This window comes from Heterodontus francisci, chromosome 15 (genome assembly GCF_036365525.1).
Source record: "Heterodontus francisci isolate sHetFra1 chromosome 15, sHetFra1.hap1, whole genome shotgun sequence".
NCBI classification, from domain to species: domain Eukaryota; kingdom Metazoa; phylum Chordata; class Chondrichthyes; order Heterodontiformes; family Heterodontidae; genus Heterodontus; species Heterodontus francisci.
Window position 1 is genome coordinate 87175254 of NC_090385.1, and position 20088 is coordinate 87195341.

General features: G+C 42.0%; 1 protein-coding gene across 10 annotated transcripts in view; it reads right to left on the reverse strand.

The window, feature by feature from the left end:
- Nucleotides 1-20088, reverse strand: part of hdx (highly divergent homeobox) — a 133774-nt gene that overhangs the window by 17794 nt on the left and 95892 nt on the right. For 7 of the 10 annotated variants that reach the window (XM_068047789.1, XM_068047783.1, XM_068047787.1 and 4 more), the window contains 3 exons: nucleotides 18466-18664; nucleotides 17994-18115; nucleotides 11603-11695 (listed from right to left, as the gene is read on the reverse strand). The exons of 1 other annotated variant lie outside the window; for it this stretch is intronic. In XM_068047789.1, the coding sequence (XP_067903890.1) occupies nucleotides 11603-11695; nucleotides 17994-18115; nucleotides 18466-18664 (414 nt within the window). The remainder of the gene's footprint in view (nucleotides 1-11602; nucleotides 11696-17993; nucleotides 18116-18465; nucleotides 18665-20088) is intronic. 2 more of the 10 variants (XM_068047788.1, XM_068047791.1) reach the window with 2 other exon arrangements.

The following is a 20088-nucleotide window of genomic DNA, read 5'->3' on the forward strand; positions in this document are numbered from 1 at the left end:
TGGTCAACTTGCTCCTCATACCTTCAGAATTGTCCTTGTTTAGATTTAAGACCCTAGTTTCAGATTGAATTATATTCTTTTTTAAGCTTAATGGAAAATTCTATTATATATAACGATGGTCACTCTTCCCTAAAGGTTCTTTTACCACCAGATTATTAATTAGCCCTTTCTCATTGCATAATACGAGATCCAAAATAGCTGTTCCCTAGTTGGTTCCTCAACATATTGCTCCAGAAAACCATCTCAGACACATTCCAAGAATAATTCTCATAGTGCTCATTAGATTTACCCAGTCTATATGTAGATTGGATTCACCCACGATTACTGCATTGCCCTTGCTATATGCACTTCTAATTTCCTGATTTATACCATGCTCTACATTACCACTACTGTTTGGTGGCCTGTAAACCATTTCTACCAATAACTGTTGCCCCTTGCTGTTTCTTAGCTCCACCCAAACAGATTTTACATCCTGTTCTTCTGATCAAAGATCTTCTCTCACTATTGCACTGATCCCATCCCTGATCATCAGCACTACCCCACCTCCTTTTCCTTTTTGCCTGTCCTTTCTAAATGTCGAATATCCTTTCATATTCAGTTCCCAGTCTTGGTCACCCTGCAGCCATGTCTCGGTAATGGCAATTAAATCATACCCGTTAACTTCTACTTGCGCCATCAACTCACCTAACTTGTTGCGAATGCTGCATGCATTCAGGTAGAGTGCGTTTAATTCTGCCTTTTTAACACTATTCTGTATTTTGACCCTGGTTGGTTCTAGCATTTGTTTCTGCTGCTTTCCATTTTCATTTACAGCTTTTTTACTTCCCATAACCAACTTTCTTTTCCTCCTAACTGAATTCCCTCAGACTCCCAATCCCCCCCACAAGCTAGTTTAAACCCTCCCCAATAACAATTGCAAATTTCCACGCGAGGATATTTGCCCCGGTCCAGTTAAGGTGTAACCTGTCCATCTTGTACAGGTCCCACCTGTCCCAGAACCAGTCCCAATGCCCCAGGAATCTAAGCCCTCCCTCCAATACCATTTTTCCAGCCATGTGCTCATTTGCTCAATCTTCCTATTTCTATATTCACTAGCACGTGGTAATGGGAGTAATCCTGAGATTACTGCCTTAGATGTCCACTTTCAATCTCCTTCCCAGCTCCCCAAATTCTGCTTTCAGGACCTCATCCCTCTTTCTACTTATGTCGTTGGTGTCAATGTGGACCACAGCTTCTGGCTGCTCACCCTCCCCCGAAAGAATGTCCTGCAGCCGTTCCGTGACATCCTTGACCCTGGTACCAGGGAGGCAACATACCATCCTGGAGTCATGTCTACAGCCACAGAAATGCCTGCCTGTTCCCCTATCGAAGCACCCGGTCCTGAGCTTGGGGTAGTTCCCTCACTAACGGTTCCTTTACTGGGTACACTGGGTCTTCTCCTAGTTAGTTTGAGTCGCTTTAACTCCCTTTCCTCCTCCTGGAAAGCTCTTTTTCCTTTTCCTGGAAAGTTCCTTCTTTCCCCTTTTCATGGAATTCTCTGCTCTTTCTCCTTCTGGAATTCTAATTCCAGTCTCCTCTGTTCTAGTTGTACCTTAGCTAATGTTACTTTGTCTGTTTCAGATTCTTTGCCTGTCTCTGGTTCTTCAGTGTCAATTTTAAAAAGGTTGGCCACAAGTTTTAGAATTTCAGCCTTACTAGCTTTTGGACGGATAGTAATCTCTTGTTAATTAAAAGCAAAATACTGCAGATGCTGGAAATCTGAAATAAAAACAAGAAATGCTGGAAATACTTAGCAGGTATCGCAGCATCTGTGGACAGAGATATTATTATAGTAATCTCCAGTTGCCTAGCTACAATCCTGAACTCTTCAACAGATAAGGCTTTTAACCTGATCCAAGTTACTTCACATTGTTCTAGGAAGGTACTGGCATCAAATGTGGACATTTTAGTACTCTAGCACTGAAAATCACAAGAAAACCTGTATTGCATTTTTAAATTGCTAGGGATCAATTTGGTTCCCCACTTCCAATTTCCCATTTGTCTTTGGGTTTGATCCTAGACAAGCCCCAAAATTTCTGTTACAGTCAAGTGAGGAGCGGTCGAAAGGCTCCCCTCTTTTCCCTCTCCTTGTTTGATCACAACAGGTTTAATTCTTTCTTAAAGTGGGCCAATTCAGTTGGTGTTTGATTACTTAATTGCTATGATCATAACAAGAACCAGACAGGTTTTCTTGAGTTAACAAAGAGGTTAATTTTATTGGACCTAAACCAAACTAATAAAACAATAAACAACACATACTCTCTCACACTCTCTCTCTCACACATACCAGAGGTTTACAAACACACAGATAGGTTACAAAGGTTAACAAAGTGCAGGAAATACTCAGCAGGTCTGGCAGCATCTGTGCAGTGAGAACTGTTCTGATGAATGGTCGCAAACCTGAAACGTTAACTCTGTTTCTCTCTCCATAGATGTACCTGCTGAGTATATCTGGCACTTTCTGTTTTCATTTCAGAGTTCCATCATCTGCAGTATTTTGCTCTTATTTTAGGTTGCAAAGGTACATTGGTTGAGTTGGAGTCCATAGAAAAAAGGTATACAGTCTGTGGAGATTGGTGATTCGGCTGGCTTCTAGCTGAATTCAGTGGTCCTGAGGCTTTTGGTTTGAAGAGGTAGATAAATGGTTCGGTGAGTCTCTTGGAGATAGCAATGCGGATGACTTCCTTTAATGGTGTTTCTGATTGTAGCTGGAGTATGAAAAAGTGGTCAGTCAACAGGCAGGATTTGAAAGCTTTCAAGCTGGAAGGAAAAAAGGAGAGAATGGACCCCCATGTAGGGTCTGCACATGTCAGAGTCCAAAAGCTTCTCCTCTTCTGCAGAGGAAACATCAGCTTTTAAGCATAGATGGGAAGGGGCTTGTCACATGACAGACACTCATAGTCATAGACAGTTAAACGTAACAATTAGCAGTATTTCTTCTTGCTGAGAGAACAGGTAGTTCCTTTAAACTTCCTAGTCCTGGTCCTTGCTGGCGACTGAGCAGACAGTTTGCCTCTCTCCTCACAGTCCTTTGCAATGTAGGATACAGTGCAGCAAACGAGATGATCATTTTAAGCTGAAAGTAGGACTTTGCTGGCAGCTTGTCTTTAAAACAACATATAAATTCAGATCTCCAGTCAGTGGATTAAAGAAAATGATCATTCAACAAAACACACTGACGTAAAGGTTGCTTGAGACAGTGTTCCCGAGGACATTGGGAAACCCTCTGCTCTTTGAACAATGACATCTCAATCAATGCAGTTCTCCTTGCACTCAATTGTCAGCTTCGATTATGCATTCAAGTTCTGAGTAAAACTTGAACCCTCAATCTTCTGAATCAGAAGGAAGTGTGTTATCAACTGAGACAAGATAAAACACAGAATACTGTTGTACAACATTTCATTTTCCAGAGAGAGAACATTAATACCCAACATAAAAAATAGGAGGAGTAGATCATACGGCCCCCCAAGTCTGCTCTGCCATTCAATCCAATCATGGCTGATCTTCTGCCTCAACTACAGTTTCCTGCCCGCTCCCCATATCCCATAATTTCCTGAGACACCAAAACCCTGTCTATCTCAGGCTTAAATACACTCAAAGATGGATCAAGAACAACCCTCTGGGGTAGACAATTGCAAAGATTCACAATCCACAGAGAAGAAATTTCTCATCTCAGCCCTAAATGATTGACCCTTTATCCTGAGACTGTGCCCCCAAGTAAAGCATCAATTTCCAGACCACTGTGCAATTTTTATGCAATATTTTGCTCAGCATGGTGAGGGATGCCAATGGCAATGAGGGAGCCTGGAGTACTGAAAAGGACCACTGATCCACTTCTGATCACTTCCAGTGCGCCATGCTTGTAAGGGTGCTAGGACGGGCGTATCATGTGTACACTGGAAGCACACAGAATGGGCAAAGAGTGATTTCATTCAGTGTCTAATGCTGATTTGATACCCAATCTGTCATTTTGGCTCTTACAGGTCCTGGTAACACCCTCTCAAACATCCTCAGCTGAACATGTGTTCAGTGGTGCTTGACTTTTCGAAGATGTTCAGTGGAGTTTGAAAGCCTGTCAGCAGAATGCCTGCTATCACTCATGTGGGCTAAAGTTGCAGTCCCTTTTGGACTGCATCACAACAGGGACATAGAGCACAGTCAACAGAGAAGGAAGCAGTGTACAGAGGGAGCAGGAAGGCTCTCAATAGAAGGTCTTAGCCCACTATGGTCTTCAGAGAACACTTCTCCTACCTCCATCTCAGCCAGGAGCAGTGTCTGAGGCAGCTTCAATTCACCAAGGAAATAGTCACTGAACTGTCATCTCCTTCAATGCAATCTGCTGCCACAGAGCAGGGCAATGACAGTGTTAACAGTCGCCCTGAAGATCACCATGGTTCTCAATTTGTACGCCAACAGATCCTTCCAGGCTGGAGCCAGCAGCATTGCCAATAACTTTCAGTTCACTGTGCATTTCTGCATTCAGAAGGTAATCTGCCCTGTACACCAGGAGAGGAGACTTCATAGTTTTCTCTCCAACCAGAGAAGGAGGAGCAGTCATGTGGCTTTGAGAGCACCACATCTGAATGGGGAGATCATAGAATCGTAGAAAGTTTATGCCACAGAAAGAGGACACTTGGCCCATCGTGTCTACGTCAGCTGAAAAATGAGCCACCCAGCCTAATCCCACCTTCCAGCATTTGGTCTGTAGCCCTGCAGGTTACGGCACTTGAGGTGCATATCCAGACACCTTTTAAATGAGTTGAAAGTTCTAGACCCACACCACCCTCTGGGTGAAAAAGATTTTCCTCATGTCCCCTCTAATGTTTCTACCAATTACTTTAAATCTAAGCTCCCTAGTCACTGATCTCTCTGCTAAGGTAAATAGGCCTCTCACATCCACTCTATCCAGGCGCCTAACAATTTTGTATATTTCAATGGGAACACCACCAATGGGAACACCACCACCTGCAAGTTCCCCTTCAAGTTACACACCATCCTGACTTGGAACTATATTGCCGTTCCTTCACTGTCACTGGGTCAAAATCCTGGAACACCCTTCCTAACAGCACTGTGGGTATACCTACCCCAAAGGGACTGCAGCTGATCAAGAAAGCAGCTCACCACCACCTTCTCAAGGGCAATTAGGGATGGGCAATAAATGCTGGTCTGGCCAGCGACGCCCACATCCCATGAATGAAAAAAAAAATCAGATCTCCCCTCAGCCTTCTCTGTTCCAAGGAGAACAACGCCAGTCTCTCCAATCTTTCCTCATAGCTGCATTTTTCCAATCTCGGCAACATCCTCGTAAATCTCCTCTGTACCCTCTTCAGTACAATAACATGCTTTCTGTAATGAGGTGACCAGAACTGCACACATAACTCAAATTGTGACCTAACTAATGTTTTATACAGTTCCAGCATAACCTCCCTGCTCTTGTATTCTATACCTCAGCTAATAAAAGGATTCCATTTTCCTTCTTAACCACCTTAATCGACCTGTCCACAGATCCCTGAAGGTAGCAGTCCAAGGTCCCTCACTTCCTCTGCACCTCTCAGAGTACTCCCATTAATTGTGTATTCCTTTACCTTTTTTGATCTCCTCAAATGCATCACCTCACACTTCTCTGGGTTCAATTCCATTTGCCACTTTTCTGCTCACCTGACCAGCCCATCGATATCTTCCGGCAGCCTACAGCTATTCTCCTCGCTATCAACCACACGACCAATTTTTGTGTCATCTACAAACTTCTTGATCATGCCCCCTACACTTAGGTGTACTGGAACGGTGAGGTTAGTATGCAACCATGCGCAGAGCATCATGCCGGTGAAATGCTTGCTCTCCTGGCTGCAGCCATGATGCTTTCATCCTGTGCCAGTCAGCTATGCCACCATATTCAAGCCACCATGACCAGAGGATGGCTGCTAGGTGACAAGGGCTACTGCTCTACACATGGTTCATGACCCCCTCTGCCACCTGGCCACAAGTGGCCAGCGTTTGTACAATCAGAGCCATACTGCCACTGGGAACATCATGGAGCAAGCCATCGATATTCTACAACAGTGATCTTGCGTCCTGGACCACTTGGCAGTGTGAAGCGATTTTTTGTAAAAATGCTTTAAAGAACATTATAGTTGAATTATGGACATTGATTCATCTGGGGATTGCTAAACAGTGTTTTTTTTAAAAAGGAAGTTCAACAGAAGGTTTGAGACTGAGTGAAATGTGAACAGGCTGGAAGGCACCTGTGTCCAAATAACCCAACAGGGGCTGTGCTTTTGACTTGGAAAAAAATGTTTGCAAAGGAGCAACAGACCAAGATTTATGGTTGCCATGCATCTTGCATCTGAATAGTTTTGGTTTCACTTTGAACTGCTACAAAATGTCAGTTGCTGCACGCCTGCCAGGATATCTTTCTCTCTTGAGAGATGAATTCCTGCATCAAGTCTGTTACCATTTCCTCCTGTATTTGAAGAAACCTTTACTGCTACATGGCTGCTATAAGACCCAAGAAGATCCTTGTTGTTGCTTCCTGCTGTAAAGCCTGACTGGAGCTTTCTGTACTGCATCCCTTGGAAAGCCTACCCAGACTGATCATCAACATCGCCTGGAAAGAACTGTTCTAGGAAGATCCCATTGACAGCCACCAATTTGCCTTTGGGACACTTCACCGAAACAAAGGACTTCCTTCCATACCTTCTTTTCAGTCTAAATGTTTTTTTTTATTCCTTCTATTTCTTTGAAACAGCTGTAAACAAAAAATCCCTTTTTTACCTCCAGTTAATAGACATGCGTCTGTGAGGGCTAGAATAAATAACGGGCTTTAGCATTTCTGTTTGTATGTATGTTTTACTTCATGATTGGTTAGAACAGGATTTACAATAAACTGATAATCTTGTTGTTTACTAAAGAAACCTGGTTGGTGCGCTTTATTCTGGAGAAAAATAGAATATCTGATTCAAAAACAAGAAATGCTGGAATCACTCAGCAGGTCTGGCAGCATCTGTGGAAAGAGAAACAGAGTTAACGTTTCGGGTCAGTGACCCTTCTTCGGAACTGACAAATATTAGAATATCTGATTGACTGTTTCAGTAAGTGGTAAAATTTAAATATATGTTGTGACCTGTGGAGAAGTAGGACTGAATTAACAGTGCACCCCTCCCGCCTTGGTTGTAACAGCAGGAGCCCGTCTCAAAATTTGTGGTGATCTATGTGCTAAACAACCTGGCTCTCATGAAGGTGCAGCCCTTGGGCAAGCATCTTAACCTGAACAGGCGGCGGCAGAGCAAGAGGCAGCACCATTGCTCCAGTTGGACTGTCTGTGACAGGTTAATCAGTCTCCGGTTCGGCTAAAATCACCTCACATCAACTCTGCTGCCTAGTTCCAGACCTGTCTGTAGCAGAGTGGGAGATAATCACATCATCCTCTTGGCCAAAATCTTGAAATAAAAGACACTCCCCAAAAAGTGCCCAATTTTATCCAACAATGCTTCTAATAATACAATAAAAACTGAATTAAATCACCCTTGTACATTCTCTTAGCTCCCGTCTTGTGGGTGCCTTTGCCTTGCCTAGTGCTCCTACAAACTGCTACCCCAGTGGCCGCAGTGCAGCTGTTGGAAGTCTGCTGATTTTCAGTGAGGGAGATTGCAGATGGCTTTGCAGGATGTCATTGAGCAGCTCTGGGCCTTGAAGGCCCAGCTTCAGACTGCACCATCTCTGCATGGAAGGCAGCAGTCTGATCCTACACGGCACCAATCATTGGTCTCAAGCTCAGTCTAAAATTTACTGCAGCACTCAGGCGTCAGGTAGCTTCTGCTTATGCTGCAATGAAAAGTGAGACATCAGTCAACCGATGCTGCATCACGGCTGGGTCTTCAAGTGTTCTGATGGAGTTTTCCACCATTTCCATGCTCCAAGCTCTGCGTAAATCCCTGTACCAAGCTGGAACCTGACTCCTCCATGCTCTTTGATAATGTCAAAAGGCTTTCCGGCAGACCTGTTAGTGCACCAAGTACCTCATTGTGCATGCCATCAGCTTTCTCCTGTACGCCATCCCATCAAAGTCCTCATCTGAGATCTCTGCAAAATTTGTGTGCAATCTTCCCCTCTGGAGAGCTGGCATGCTTGTTATCCTTTCCCCCTAGCCTGGCTGCAGCCCACTCACGGCCAGTGACTGACCATGTGCTGATCCCACTTTTAGTACTGTCTAAGTTATGCTGAGTGCCAGTATCTGAGCTGGTGGCAGCGAGCATCAAATCAAGTGATGGTGCTTCATCAGACATCTGATCTTGCTCACGTGCTTCATGGTGAGACTGCAGGTGGCAGGTCCAGGGTATTTGAAAATATTAATACTGAAGGGGGTGGTGGGGGGGGGGGGGGGAGGGTGCGTGGGTGGTGGTAAAGGTGCTGATGTGAAGGAAGTGGGGTTGGGTGGAAAGCACCTGCAGCTTGCACTTCATGCCAGCTAGCGGAATGAGGGTGATATGGGGTTAAGGTGCATAAGGATAAGGCAGGAACATAGCATCACCCTGGATGTTCTTGGCAACGTCGGTTGCAATGTCCTCAGTGACTGATGGTCCAATAATGCACAACACTGTCTCCTCCAAGGGGCTCAGTACATGCAGTTGTGCTTGTCCGCTGCTGGTTCTCTGCTGCTGCCTCCTGTTATGTGCGAACATATCCTGCAAAAGAGAGAGAGAGACAGAGAGCGAGAGAGACAGAGAGCGAGAGAGAGAGAGAGAGAGAGAGAGAGAGAGAGAGAGAGAGAGACAGAGACAGAGACAGAGACAGAGACAGAGAGAGACAGAGAGAGAGAGAGACACAGAAAGAGAGAGAGAGAGAGAGACGCAGAGAGAGAGAGAGAGACGCAGAGAGAGAGAGACAGAGACAGAGAGAGACAGAGACAGAGACAGGGAGAGAAGAGTGCCAGTAAGTGTGTTGCAAGGTGCTTGGATGATGTGTCTGACATAACTGGATAGCTGGCAATAAGTTGAAGCTTGGAGATGTGGGTGCGCGGCTTGCAGCCGTCATTAAGTGTGAGGGTGAGATGGAGCATATGAATGTCAGGCATGAGTACTATTTGCTATAGATTATTGGAAGGTGAGTGATGCATTGAGCAGTGTGTGAAGTTGGTGGTTTGGTGAGGAGGAGATGGCATTTGAGAATGCAAACACTGGCCTTAACGATTCATGTGAGGTCGTTGAACTTTTCCCGGCACTGCATCCAGGTCCTCCGGGCCAGCCTCCTTGTCAGACCTATTGGCCCACTGCGAAAAAAATGTCCTCGCTCTACTTTTCTACCTCCTGGACTAAGGCCTCCAGCTCTGCATCAGAGAACCTCTCCAACTTGCTGCTCCATTCGAACGCTTACTCCTTCTCTCATACACTTTGTCAACTAGTTACATCAGATGCTGCAGCCAGCTGGCATCTCTACTTTAATAGGTGCAGGCTAGTTGCAATTTGTTCTGGCCACACACACACACTTGGGGCCCCCTCTGAGTGTGCAGCCTGTCAGCAACGTGCTTCATATTGGGTTGCACCCTGCTATCATTACCAAGGCTGGCTGCAGGGTAATCACGCATCGCAATACCCACACCATGGGCCCAATTGAACTTTTAGCCCAAGATCCTCGTCATGTAAACGTGACTAGAAAGCTCAAATGCAACTTTCATTGTACTGCGCTTTTAGAGAAGCCATGGTCGAACAGTTAGGAGATGGCTGAAAGCTTGGTCAAAAAAGGACTTTAAGAAGGCTTTTATAAGCAGGGAGTTAAGGAAGAAACATGAGGTTAGACGGGGATTTTTGATTCAAGCAATTCAATGACGTTGCGCACTGTGAATAGGAACTCATGATCAACCACTCGAAGCAGCAGAATGAGGTGGGAACAATTGGTGGCCCTTGGAGTGAAGAACATGGGAATCGCTTGGAGGGTCTAGGAAGGAACTAGCTTTGATGCTCCAAGTATGCAATCCAGATAGCTGAAGATAGATCCAGACTGTGGACCATAGTTTAGCCACTCTTGCTTTATAAGAAAGTCTCAAAAAAACACCACTTGCTCCCAATTTAAGCTAAAATGTAGGATTTTAGCTGGCAATTAGAAAAATTCATATGAATAAAAAGACAGTCATACCAAGACTGGTAATGTGGTGTTATGCATCATGTCTGTAGTAATTTAAATGGCTGATTTATATGGCTGACAGAGGCCAATACTTGGTAATATAATAGGTTGTGTGGGGCTACAGAATTAGGAAGGCACGAGGCCTTGGAAGGATTTGAAAACAAGAATGAGAATTTTTAAATCAAAGCATAGCTTAACTCGGAGCCAATGCTGGTTACCGAGAAGAGGTGAAAGGTGAGGAGGACTTGATGTAATGCAGTTAGGACACGGGCAGCAAAGTTTTGGATGAGCTCAAGTTTACAGAGGGTGGAAAATGGGAGGCCAGCCAGGAATGTGTTAGAGTCGTCAAGTTTAGAAGTAACAAAAGACATAAGTGGGGCTTTCAGCAGCAGATGAGCTGAGGCAGGGATGGAGTCGGGCAATGATACAAAGGTGGAAATAGGCAGTCTAAGTGAAGGCATGGATATGTGGTCCGAAGCTCATCTTGGGGTCAAATATGACACTAAGGTTACAAACAGTCTGGTTCAGAATCGGATCATTAATCTAATAGCATCCACACTAACAACTAGGCTGGACAATTGGACAATTAGATTGGATATTTGCTGAAACAAGTATTGGTTGCTGTTTCACTTAAAAATGTACAAAATAGATCAAGGACAATTTGTAACTATTCTTAAAATAAGATCCTTGAGAGAACAAGGTCTCATTCCCTACAAAATGGAGGCTATTACAGTTCTTTGTTTCTAATCTGCCTTCTATTTCCTTTCCCAATTGTCTTAATTATTCTATTCCATGCCATTCTTTCCTTTTCTATTCCCAGAAAAAAATCACAAAAACGTCCAAATATAAACTCAAACCTCACAGCTGTAAGTATCAGTGCTGAAATCTGAACTCAGTCCTTCAATGCTCGAGTGCAGACTCAATGGAGCTGCCCATTTACCCACCTAAATCTCAGCAGGAAAGCTTCATGATCATGATTTAAAATTGCATGTTGCATACAACTTCAGTACATATGAAAGTGAGAAAATGATCAACTGGTGGTTATGACCAAATGTTCCTCCAGTACATAAAATATTATACATTCGAGTATCTGAATGAAACCCATTCAGAGTTGGGTCATGTTAAAACAGAAAGCAGGGACCTATCACAAGTCTTTCTTTCATATCTAACCTCCATATAAATGATCAAAAATTGAATGAGATTTCCACCAACTTAAAGCCCAGTTTGACATTATAAACAAAAATACAAGATTACAAGAAACAACTGTAATTAGATTAATTAATGAGTAGTCAATCACACAAGGCTTCGCTTCAACCTTAACTCTGGCAAACATCTCATTCAACAAAACATAGTCAATTCATTCATCAAAAAGAAATCGCTGTAAACATATAAAAGTTGGCACATTTTGGATCAGGATCTAAAATCCTCCAATGTTGACGAACCTTACCCTAAAAGTTAGTAGTTTCTGGAGCTGTTCAACTTCAGGTGTTACATGGTCACAACTGCTCATCTCAACTGCATCGTCAAGTACCTCTAATTTCTGCGTGTCAAAAAAGACCAAAGGTAAAATAGTGCTTTAAGTTTGAGAAATCTCATGTTGTCACGATCAGTCCTTTTTGATTGTTTCCATAACAGCAGATTTCGAGGCATGTTTGCCTCTTTCATTCCTCTCTTCATTCGCCCGGCCTTTTGCAACTGCAGTCGACAGGAGGGCATCACTGTATTTTGTAGCCAGGTGCCAGAAAGTTCCAAGTGAGATCATCTTCATCCTACCACCTCCCCATCACATTTACCCCATGGAAGACGCTTTAGCTTCCATGTGGCACCTCCAAACCCACCATATTACAGATAGGCAACAGAGACAAACTGGCATCTTTCCTCATACTATGCACTAAGCACCACTGCAATGTTACAATCCAAGTCTTCTACTCATACTACTGAGACAATCTTTCCATTCAAGCATTTAGTGATTATAGGCTTTTACTGCGGCACAAAAAGTGGACATTCTTTGCTCATTTGTTTTGTATATATGATACAAAACATATTTGTACTTTTCTGGTGGTTTAACAGGTCCAGCAAATGTATTGAGATCAGATTATGTCCCAATTTTCACCCTGTTATTAATTAGGAGAACAAGACAACTTGGAAAAATTATACTGGAATACAAACAGATAAGCAACTAATTTCTCAAAGCCTAAATTTTGCTGACTTAACCATTGTTCAGCAAAATGATTAGCTCTGCATTTAGAACTTTGAAGGCAGAAGTTACATGAGTCTTTGCTACTGATATTCACTGTAGATAGTAGCCAAGGAGCCAACAACCACATACAGCTGGAAAGTTTGCAATCATTGGAGCACCTGTTGGTAGGCAACATTATTAGCCACCGTTCAAACATTATTGACCCAAGTTTTTAAATTATACATTGTGAATATTACTACACCAATACGCAATGTATTGGAAATTCCCTTCTCCATTGTTTATTGCAGATGTTAAACCCTCCCTTGGTATAATGGGCACTGGAATTTCATACAAATACTTTAAACTCTCATCTGACAATGTGCACAATGTATAATTTCAAGCCCTTGATCTTTTGACACAACATTTGACCCTGACTATCTTGTTCTGTCCATGTCCCTGCAGTGATTCAGCAGCTGCTCAACTTTCAGGTCGGGAGTTAGTCACTTTGTGGAATTTAGGAACATCGGAAGATAGGAACAGGAGTAGGCCATTCAGCTCCCCGAGCCTGTCTCACAATTCAATGAGATCATGGCTGATCAGTGGCCTAACTACATATACCTGTTTTGGCCCATATCCCTTAATATCTTTGCTTAACAAAAATCTATCTATCTCAGATTTAAAATTAACAATTGTTCTAACTTCAACTGCTGTTTGCGGGAGAGAGCTCCAAACCTCTACCACCCTTTGCATGAAGAAGTGATTCCTAACATCTCTCCTGAACGGTCTGGTCCTAATTTTTAGACTATGCCCCCCAGTTTTAGAATCTCCAACCAGTGGAAATAGTTTATCTTTATCTTGTCTGTCTTTTCCTGTTAATATGTTGAAGACTTCAATCAGATCACCCCTTAACATTCTAAATTCTAGTGAAAACAGGCCTAATTTGTGTAATCTCTCCTCGTACTTTAACCCCTGTAGTCCAGGTATCATTCTTGTAAACCTACGTTGCACTCCCTCCAAGGCCAATATATCCTTCCTAAGGTGTAGTGCCCAGAACTGTTCACAGTACTCCAAGTGGGGTCTAACCAGGGTTTTGTACAGCTGTAGCATAAGCTCTGTGGCTTTATACTCCAATCCTCTAGATATAAAGGCGAGCATTCCATTAGCTTTTTTGATTATTTTCTGCACTTGCTCGTGGCATTTTAAAGATCTATGCACCTGAACCCCCAAGTCTCTTTGGACATCCACTGTACTTAACCTCTTCCCATTTACAAAGTACCCTGCTCTATCCTTTTTTGGTCCAAAATGAATAATCTCACACTTGCCTGCACTAAAATCCATCTGCCACAGTTTTGCCCACTCATCTATTCTGTCAATATCTCTTTGCGATTTTATATAATCATCTGGACTGTCTACAATGTCGCCTAACTTGGTACCATCAGCAAATTTGGATATATGACTTACTGTGCCATCATCCAAGTTGTTAATGAATAATGTGAATAATTGAGGCCCCAACACAGATCCCTGCGGGACACCACTAGTCACATCCTGTCAATCGGAGTACTTGCCCATTATCCCCACTCTCTGTCGCCTACCACTCAACCAACTTCCTAACCATGTCAATAATTTGCCCTCAACTCCATGGGCTTCTACCTTAGTTAACAGTGTCTTATGTGGGACTTTATCAAATGCCTTCTGGAAGTACATATAAATAACATCCATAGACATTCCCATGTCCACTACCTTAATCACCTCTTCAAAAAATTCAATGAGATTTGCCAGGCATGACCTTCCTGTCATGAATCCATGCTGGCTGTCCCTGATTAACTGAAAATTTTCTAGGGGTTCAGTCACCCTATCCTTGATTATAGACTCCAGCAACTTGCCCACCACAGATGTCAGGCTAACTGGTCTGACATTTGAAGAATGAGATCACTTTTAATGACCCACACAAAACCACTGATGAGCACAATTGTTTGGACAAAGGCATCTTCCTGTAAAGGTCTTGGGATAAGATGCTCAGCTGAGATAACTGGGCTTATGGTGACCAAATAAGCCAATCTGTGCTCTTATTACTGGGATTTTTAACCAATGTTTTGAGGTTTACAGTGTGATTCTATTTGTTTTTCTAAGAAAACCTCAAATCAATGGCCCTGGTCACGAGCCAATGTTCGTGAGGAAATCATTCAGAGTTCTGCAGAACCTTAGATTTTGCCTCAAGAGGCCAGCTTGACAACAGTTATAGAAATGCAAGAGGCATCACTAACTTTATACTGGGCAGAGAGAACCCCTCTATTTCTGGATAATTTGATTAGTGGCTGGAAAACAGGTTGTTATGACAGTTTTACAGCAGCTTCTTAATTATAGTTTTTTTAAAGCTTTGAGGTCATTTGAATAATTTGCTTAAGTGCACAGGGCTTCACTGGATTAATTACAGACTCTGAAGCCGTAAACTAACTAGCCTCATTGTTTCTTTTGTAAACTCAACCTGCTTGAACTGGAAGCTTGTCTTTCAAATAAATTAGCGCGTTATTTTGTGATTAGGAAAACATTACTTAAGATACTTATTTTTGAAACCCGTGTTCAGTTGCCACTTGATCCTAAATGTTTTCACGCACATGTGTTCATTTATTGCTTTATCACAGCTGTGCCTTAGTATTTTAAAATTGCTAATCTGGCAGCCAACAATTTATACAGCAACCCATCTAAAGTCACAACAGGAATGGCTATAAAAAAGTTTGAGAATTACAAATAATGAATAATTTGACTGAGAAATAATTCTACACAAAATATGTACTCTCAGATTGAAAACATAAAACCCTAGGATTAACAGGTTCCAGCCTACTGACTAAGAGTGCATGCATCTCCCTTTATATTATTCAGTATTTTAAGGCAATTAAGTAAAATATGCTTCCTCTCAAAACTTTCAGCAGTTACTACGAAATGCTTACTTGCACAAGATGTAGCCCTTAAGTTTTTTCTCAATTGTAGGTGCAATACTGTTGGGATCCTAGATCAAGCTTTCAGTTACTTGCTCAATTGTTATATACTGTACAATAGATTATACCAGCATAATCTTGCTATGGAAAACTTGTTCAGACAGCAATTCTCTCCTTTTTGTGGTGTGCCATTGCAAAAGCCCAAATACATGAACTGTAATGAGTTTAGTATGGGGTGCAAAAGCCTGCTCTCTATTTCAATAGCAAGACTTGTAGTTCCAATATTATGGAAATGGATCTGAAAGTACTGCATGAGCAGATTATATGCCTCTTATACACCACTTCACCATAAGTATATCCGTCTTTCGGATGAGACATTAAACGGAGGCCCTGCCTGGCTCCTCAAATGGATGTGAAAGATCCCATGGTCCTATTTCGAAGAGGAGCAGGGGAGTAATCCCCCAGTGTCCTGACCAATATTTATCCCTCAATCAACATCATAAATACAGATTATCTGATCATTGTCACATTGCTGTTTGTAGGAGCCTGCTGTGCGCAATATTAGTTGCTGTGTTGTTGACATTAAACAGTGACAACATTTCAAAAAAGTACTTCATTGGCTGTAAAGCGCTTTGGGACATGCAATGGTCATGTAAGGCACTATATAAATGCAAGTCTTTCAATGTGGATTAAGCATGTCATCAGCTTTAAATCTGTGAAAAAAATCAAGAGGAAGCAGCCTTCCTATACTGCAAAGCCCAAAAATAAGTTATTTGCAAACGCAGAAACTGCTGGCAAACTATATTAGCCAAGTTAATAATGGTCATCAGAAACAAACTCCACAGCAGTACTGAATGATGTTAAACACTGGATGGCAGTATTTATCTCCGAATTATATCTTGGATTTTTGTTGGCTACAACACTTCACTCAAAGTCTGTAGTTTCCAGCAAATCTAACATTTACACATATTTTAGATCATTTCTTGCTAATCATTAAGTAACACTAATTTAACAGACAGGCTGCACTAAATTCACTTTACATTGTAACATCTACCATGGGCAAGCAGGGCAGCAAGCACCCTCAGGCAATAGCTTGAGATTGAGAGATGAGTACAGCCTTTGCAATACATTTTTTTTAAACACTACTTTTTAAAAGAGGAGAAACTTTTCAATTAGATGGTTTTGTCAGAGGGGTGGGAGTTCATGAAAACAATGGAGGCACTGGTTCATATGGGGAAGTCATCTCATGCAGAGTAACATATTTTCAGACCTCTCCCCTGTGCATTGATTTCAGCACCAGAATTATTTAAAAACAGATATCATTCCATGAATGCTGGCAATTCTCTATGTCAGCCAGTCTTAGTCGTGGATGGGGGTGCAACTAATTTGGTTTTCCTGTGTGAACCTGTAGAATCAACCCACCACAGCCTGCCTCGATCATGTCATGACTGGTCATGTTGGCAGCAATCATGGGTGATGATTGGGGGCAGGAACCCTCATGGCTCCTCTCTTCCTTCTTAGCCTGATAGTTCAGAAATCAGTTGCACTACCCGTCCATGGCTAAGACTGGCTGACATAGCAGAGATCAGGGATTAGCCTTGGCGATAGATTTTTATATCCCCAAGTGAAGAATCAGTACAAACAAGTAAGCAACAGACAAGAATAAGTCTATTTTCGGCCATGGGTATGGAAATAAACTTACAGCATGAGGCCACATGCATGTCATGCTTTGCCTCGAGAAAGCACTCTAAAACATCTATTCTGTTTTCATTTTTAGATAAAGGATTTTGAGATTACATTTTATTGCTTCAGTGAGATCAAATGCAGAAATCATGCGTTTAAAATGTTATGGCTGAAGGCAAAGGAAATTGCTCTGTCGTCATTTCAGTGTAAGGTACTTCTTCACTGGTGGATGCACCTGACTGAACATTCCTTCACTGGCTCTCACATCTATATTTATTACTAATGTTAAATTTACATTTCTAAATGCTGAATTTATCACACGGCAGCAACAAATGAGCAAGTGTTATTGATATTTCAGAGCTTTCCTTAGCACTCCAAATGACTCAAACTACTGCAAAAATAGATGAAACACTTGCAGAATATTTTACATTTCTTCTAAGCCTCCTTCCTTGGTTCCAAAGTGTCTGTTGGAGTTCTAGCTCAACAAGGCATGCTAGGCTTACCCAATTCAGTTTGCTCTGGGATTCTTCCTTTCTTCTGGCGGGGAAGCAGAGATTCTCCACTTGGCAGGTCCCAATGATGCCCTCTGTCCTTCCTTCCACTGGCCTGGCTACAAACATGCATTTTGTGGAGCTCCGTGCAAAAGTCTGCAACTAGCTACCTTGCTTTGTAATGCTGCTTTAATAAACGACCTGCTGTACCATTAAATTCAGACAGATGGTACATATTTCAAGGATAGCATTACTAATCTTTATTAGACTTATAATCAGAGTAATCTTGAAGTAAGATACATTACCTGTACACCTGTTCAATAAATAGACAGGTGGCATTATTTGCAAACGAACTCACAAGTAATTCAAGTAATTGTTTGAGCAAGAGATCATCTTGATTCGATACATCAAACAAAATGGAAGTGTTCTTCCCATTCTGCATCTGATTTGAGCTTTTTTGAGGCAAGCAATTAATTGGGGCAAGTAGTTTACCTGCCCATTTCCAACTGACTACTTCAACTCAAATTCTCAAAGAATAAAAAAAATTACCACTTTTTCTAAAGCTGGAATACTGCATGATCCATCACTAACACTTTCTCCATCACCATTTTCTTCTGCCACTTCTTCTTCCTCCTCTTCCTCATCCCTTTGTTCCAATTCACTTGGGGCACCTATGAAGACACAGTATGAATTAAGATTTGCAGCTTAAGAGCCATGGAAAATAACAATAATGGGAAAAAGTTGGGTTAGATATTAAATTTTTCAAAGAAACAAGGGGAAACTTATCAAAAATTGAACCATAACCTGAAAGAGTCAAGTGCCATTCGTATTGGCAAAAGAGGTGCATTAGAATACCAATGTAATTTAGTCTTAAGTTCTCGTGTATATGTACCTACTGACACTATCAGGGCATACAGTTTTATGTCAACAAAATGTTTACATACCTATCTGAACTATTTAATAGTTAGTCTCCTGCATTTAGAACTTGACAACTCACGAAAAGTGCTTCAATATATTGTACCTTCAGATAAGCTGACATCTTCTTTGTCCTTGTCATTATCTTCAGAATTTTCAGAAACCTTGGATGTTTCAGCTTTGACTACAGGCAACGAGGGCAAACCCAATTCAGGCAGCTTGGAAAAGTCTGCTGGTCCGCCACGAGCAGGAGGTAGCTCAATTCCCAACTGGCGGTATTTCCTTCTCCGATTTCCTATCCACGTCTTTTCGGAAGAACATGAGGGGGGAAAAGTGAGTACTGAAATAAGAGCAAGGAAAGCCATTTTGCATGGTGAAAAAAAAACTAGCCGTATGAACAAAAGATAGGCAAAGTAGCCAACCTGACAGAGCAGCATATTTGGAGGGGGAATGGAGAGGAGGGCATGCTGTGATACAATACTCAAGTAGAGTCTTTCCATTGCTTTATTAATCCTCAAATGTTTATTTATTTATTGGAGGATGTGGACAATAGCGACAAGGCAGCATACAATATTAATCCTTCTTTGCCTGAAGGGCACTAAGAGTCAACCGTGCAGTGTAGAATTGGAAATGGGTAGGCCAGACTGGGCCTGGGTGGCATGTTCCCCTTGGTGAAGGGCAATAGTGAACAAGCTAGGTTTTTAAGGCAACCCAGCAGCTTTCAATCAATTTCCAACTACAAGGCCAGGTCAAGTTCATTATTAAATGGCAAAAATACACCCATAACACTGCATTTTTTCAAAACATTCTAAAATGGAATGAACAAGTGCATCTGCAATAGGATGTGTTCTCTCAGATATGCATCACTGTGACTTATGAGAGTAACTGAATTGGTAACCTTTGCAAAAAGCAGCAACTTGTACTTGGATACAAATTATAGTTCAGTGTAATTCAATTTTGAACCAAAGCCTCCAGTTTGTCTACCAAGTAGTCTTGCTGCACAAACTGACGAAGAGCAAGAATTTAAAAATATTATTCAGATAGAAATTTAAGGATTGAAGTGCAAAAATGCAGAACCGTTGCCTAATACATCACAACGTGATGTCGTAGTGGCAATGTCACTGATCTAGTAATCCAGAGGTCCAGGCTAATGTTCTGGGTTCAAATCCCACCACGGTAACTGGTGGAATTTAAATTCAGTCCATAAAAAAATCTGGAATTGAAAGCTAGTCTCAGTAACGGTGCCATGAAACTATCACCGATTGTTGTAAAAACCCATCTGGTTCACTAATGTCCGTCAGGGAAGGAAATCTGCTGTCCTTACCTGGTCTGGCCTACATGTGACTCCAGGCCCACAGCAATGTGCTTGACTCTTAACTACCCTCTGAAATGGCTGAGCAAGCCACTCAGTTGTCAAAGGCAATTAGGTCAACAAATGCTGGCCTTGCCAGCGACGCCCACATCCCGTGAAAGAAAGAAAAACAGAACATGTCTAGTTACTGTGCATGGTCAAGTTGCTCAGCAACCCTGTTAGTGTTAAAATAACATTTCAAAATTCTTAAATTCTACAGCAGATTTATTAACTGCAAAGACAGATCGAGGATACCATTTTTGTATTTCAAATAAAAATGACTTCTATAATACTGTATACATTAGACACTATTTGAGACTGGTGCTAACAGGACATTGGATAACAGCATAACACATGTTAGACATCTTAACAGGCTGC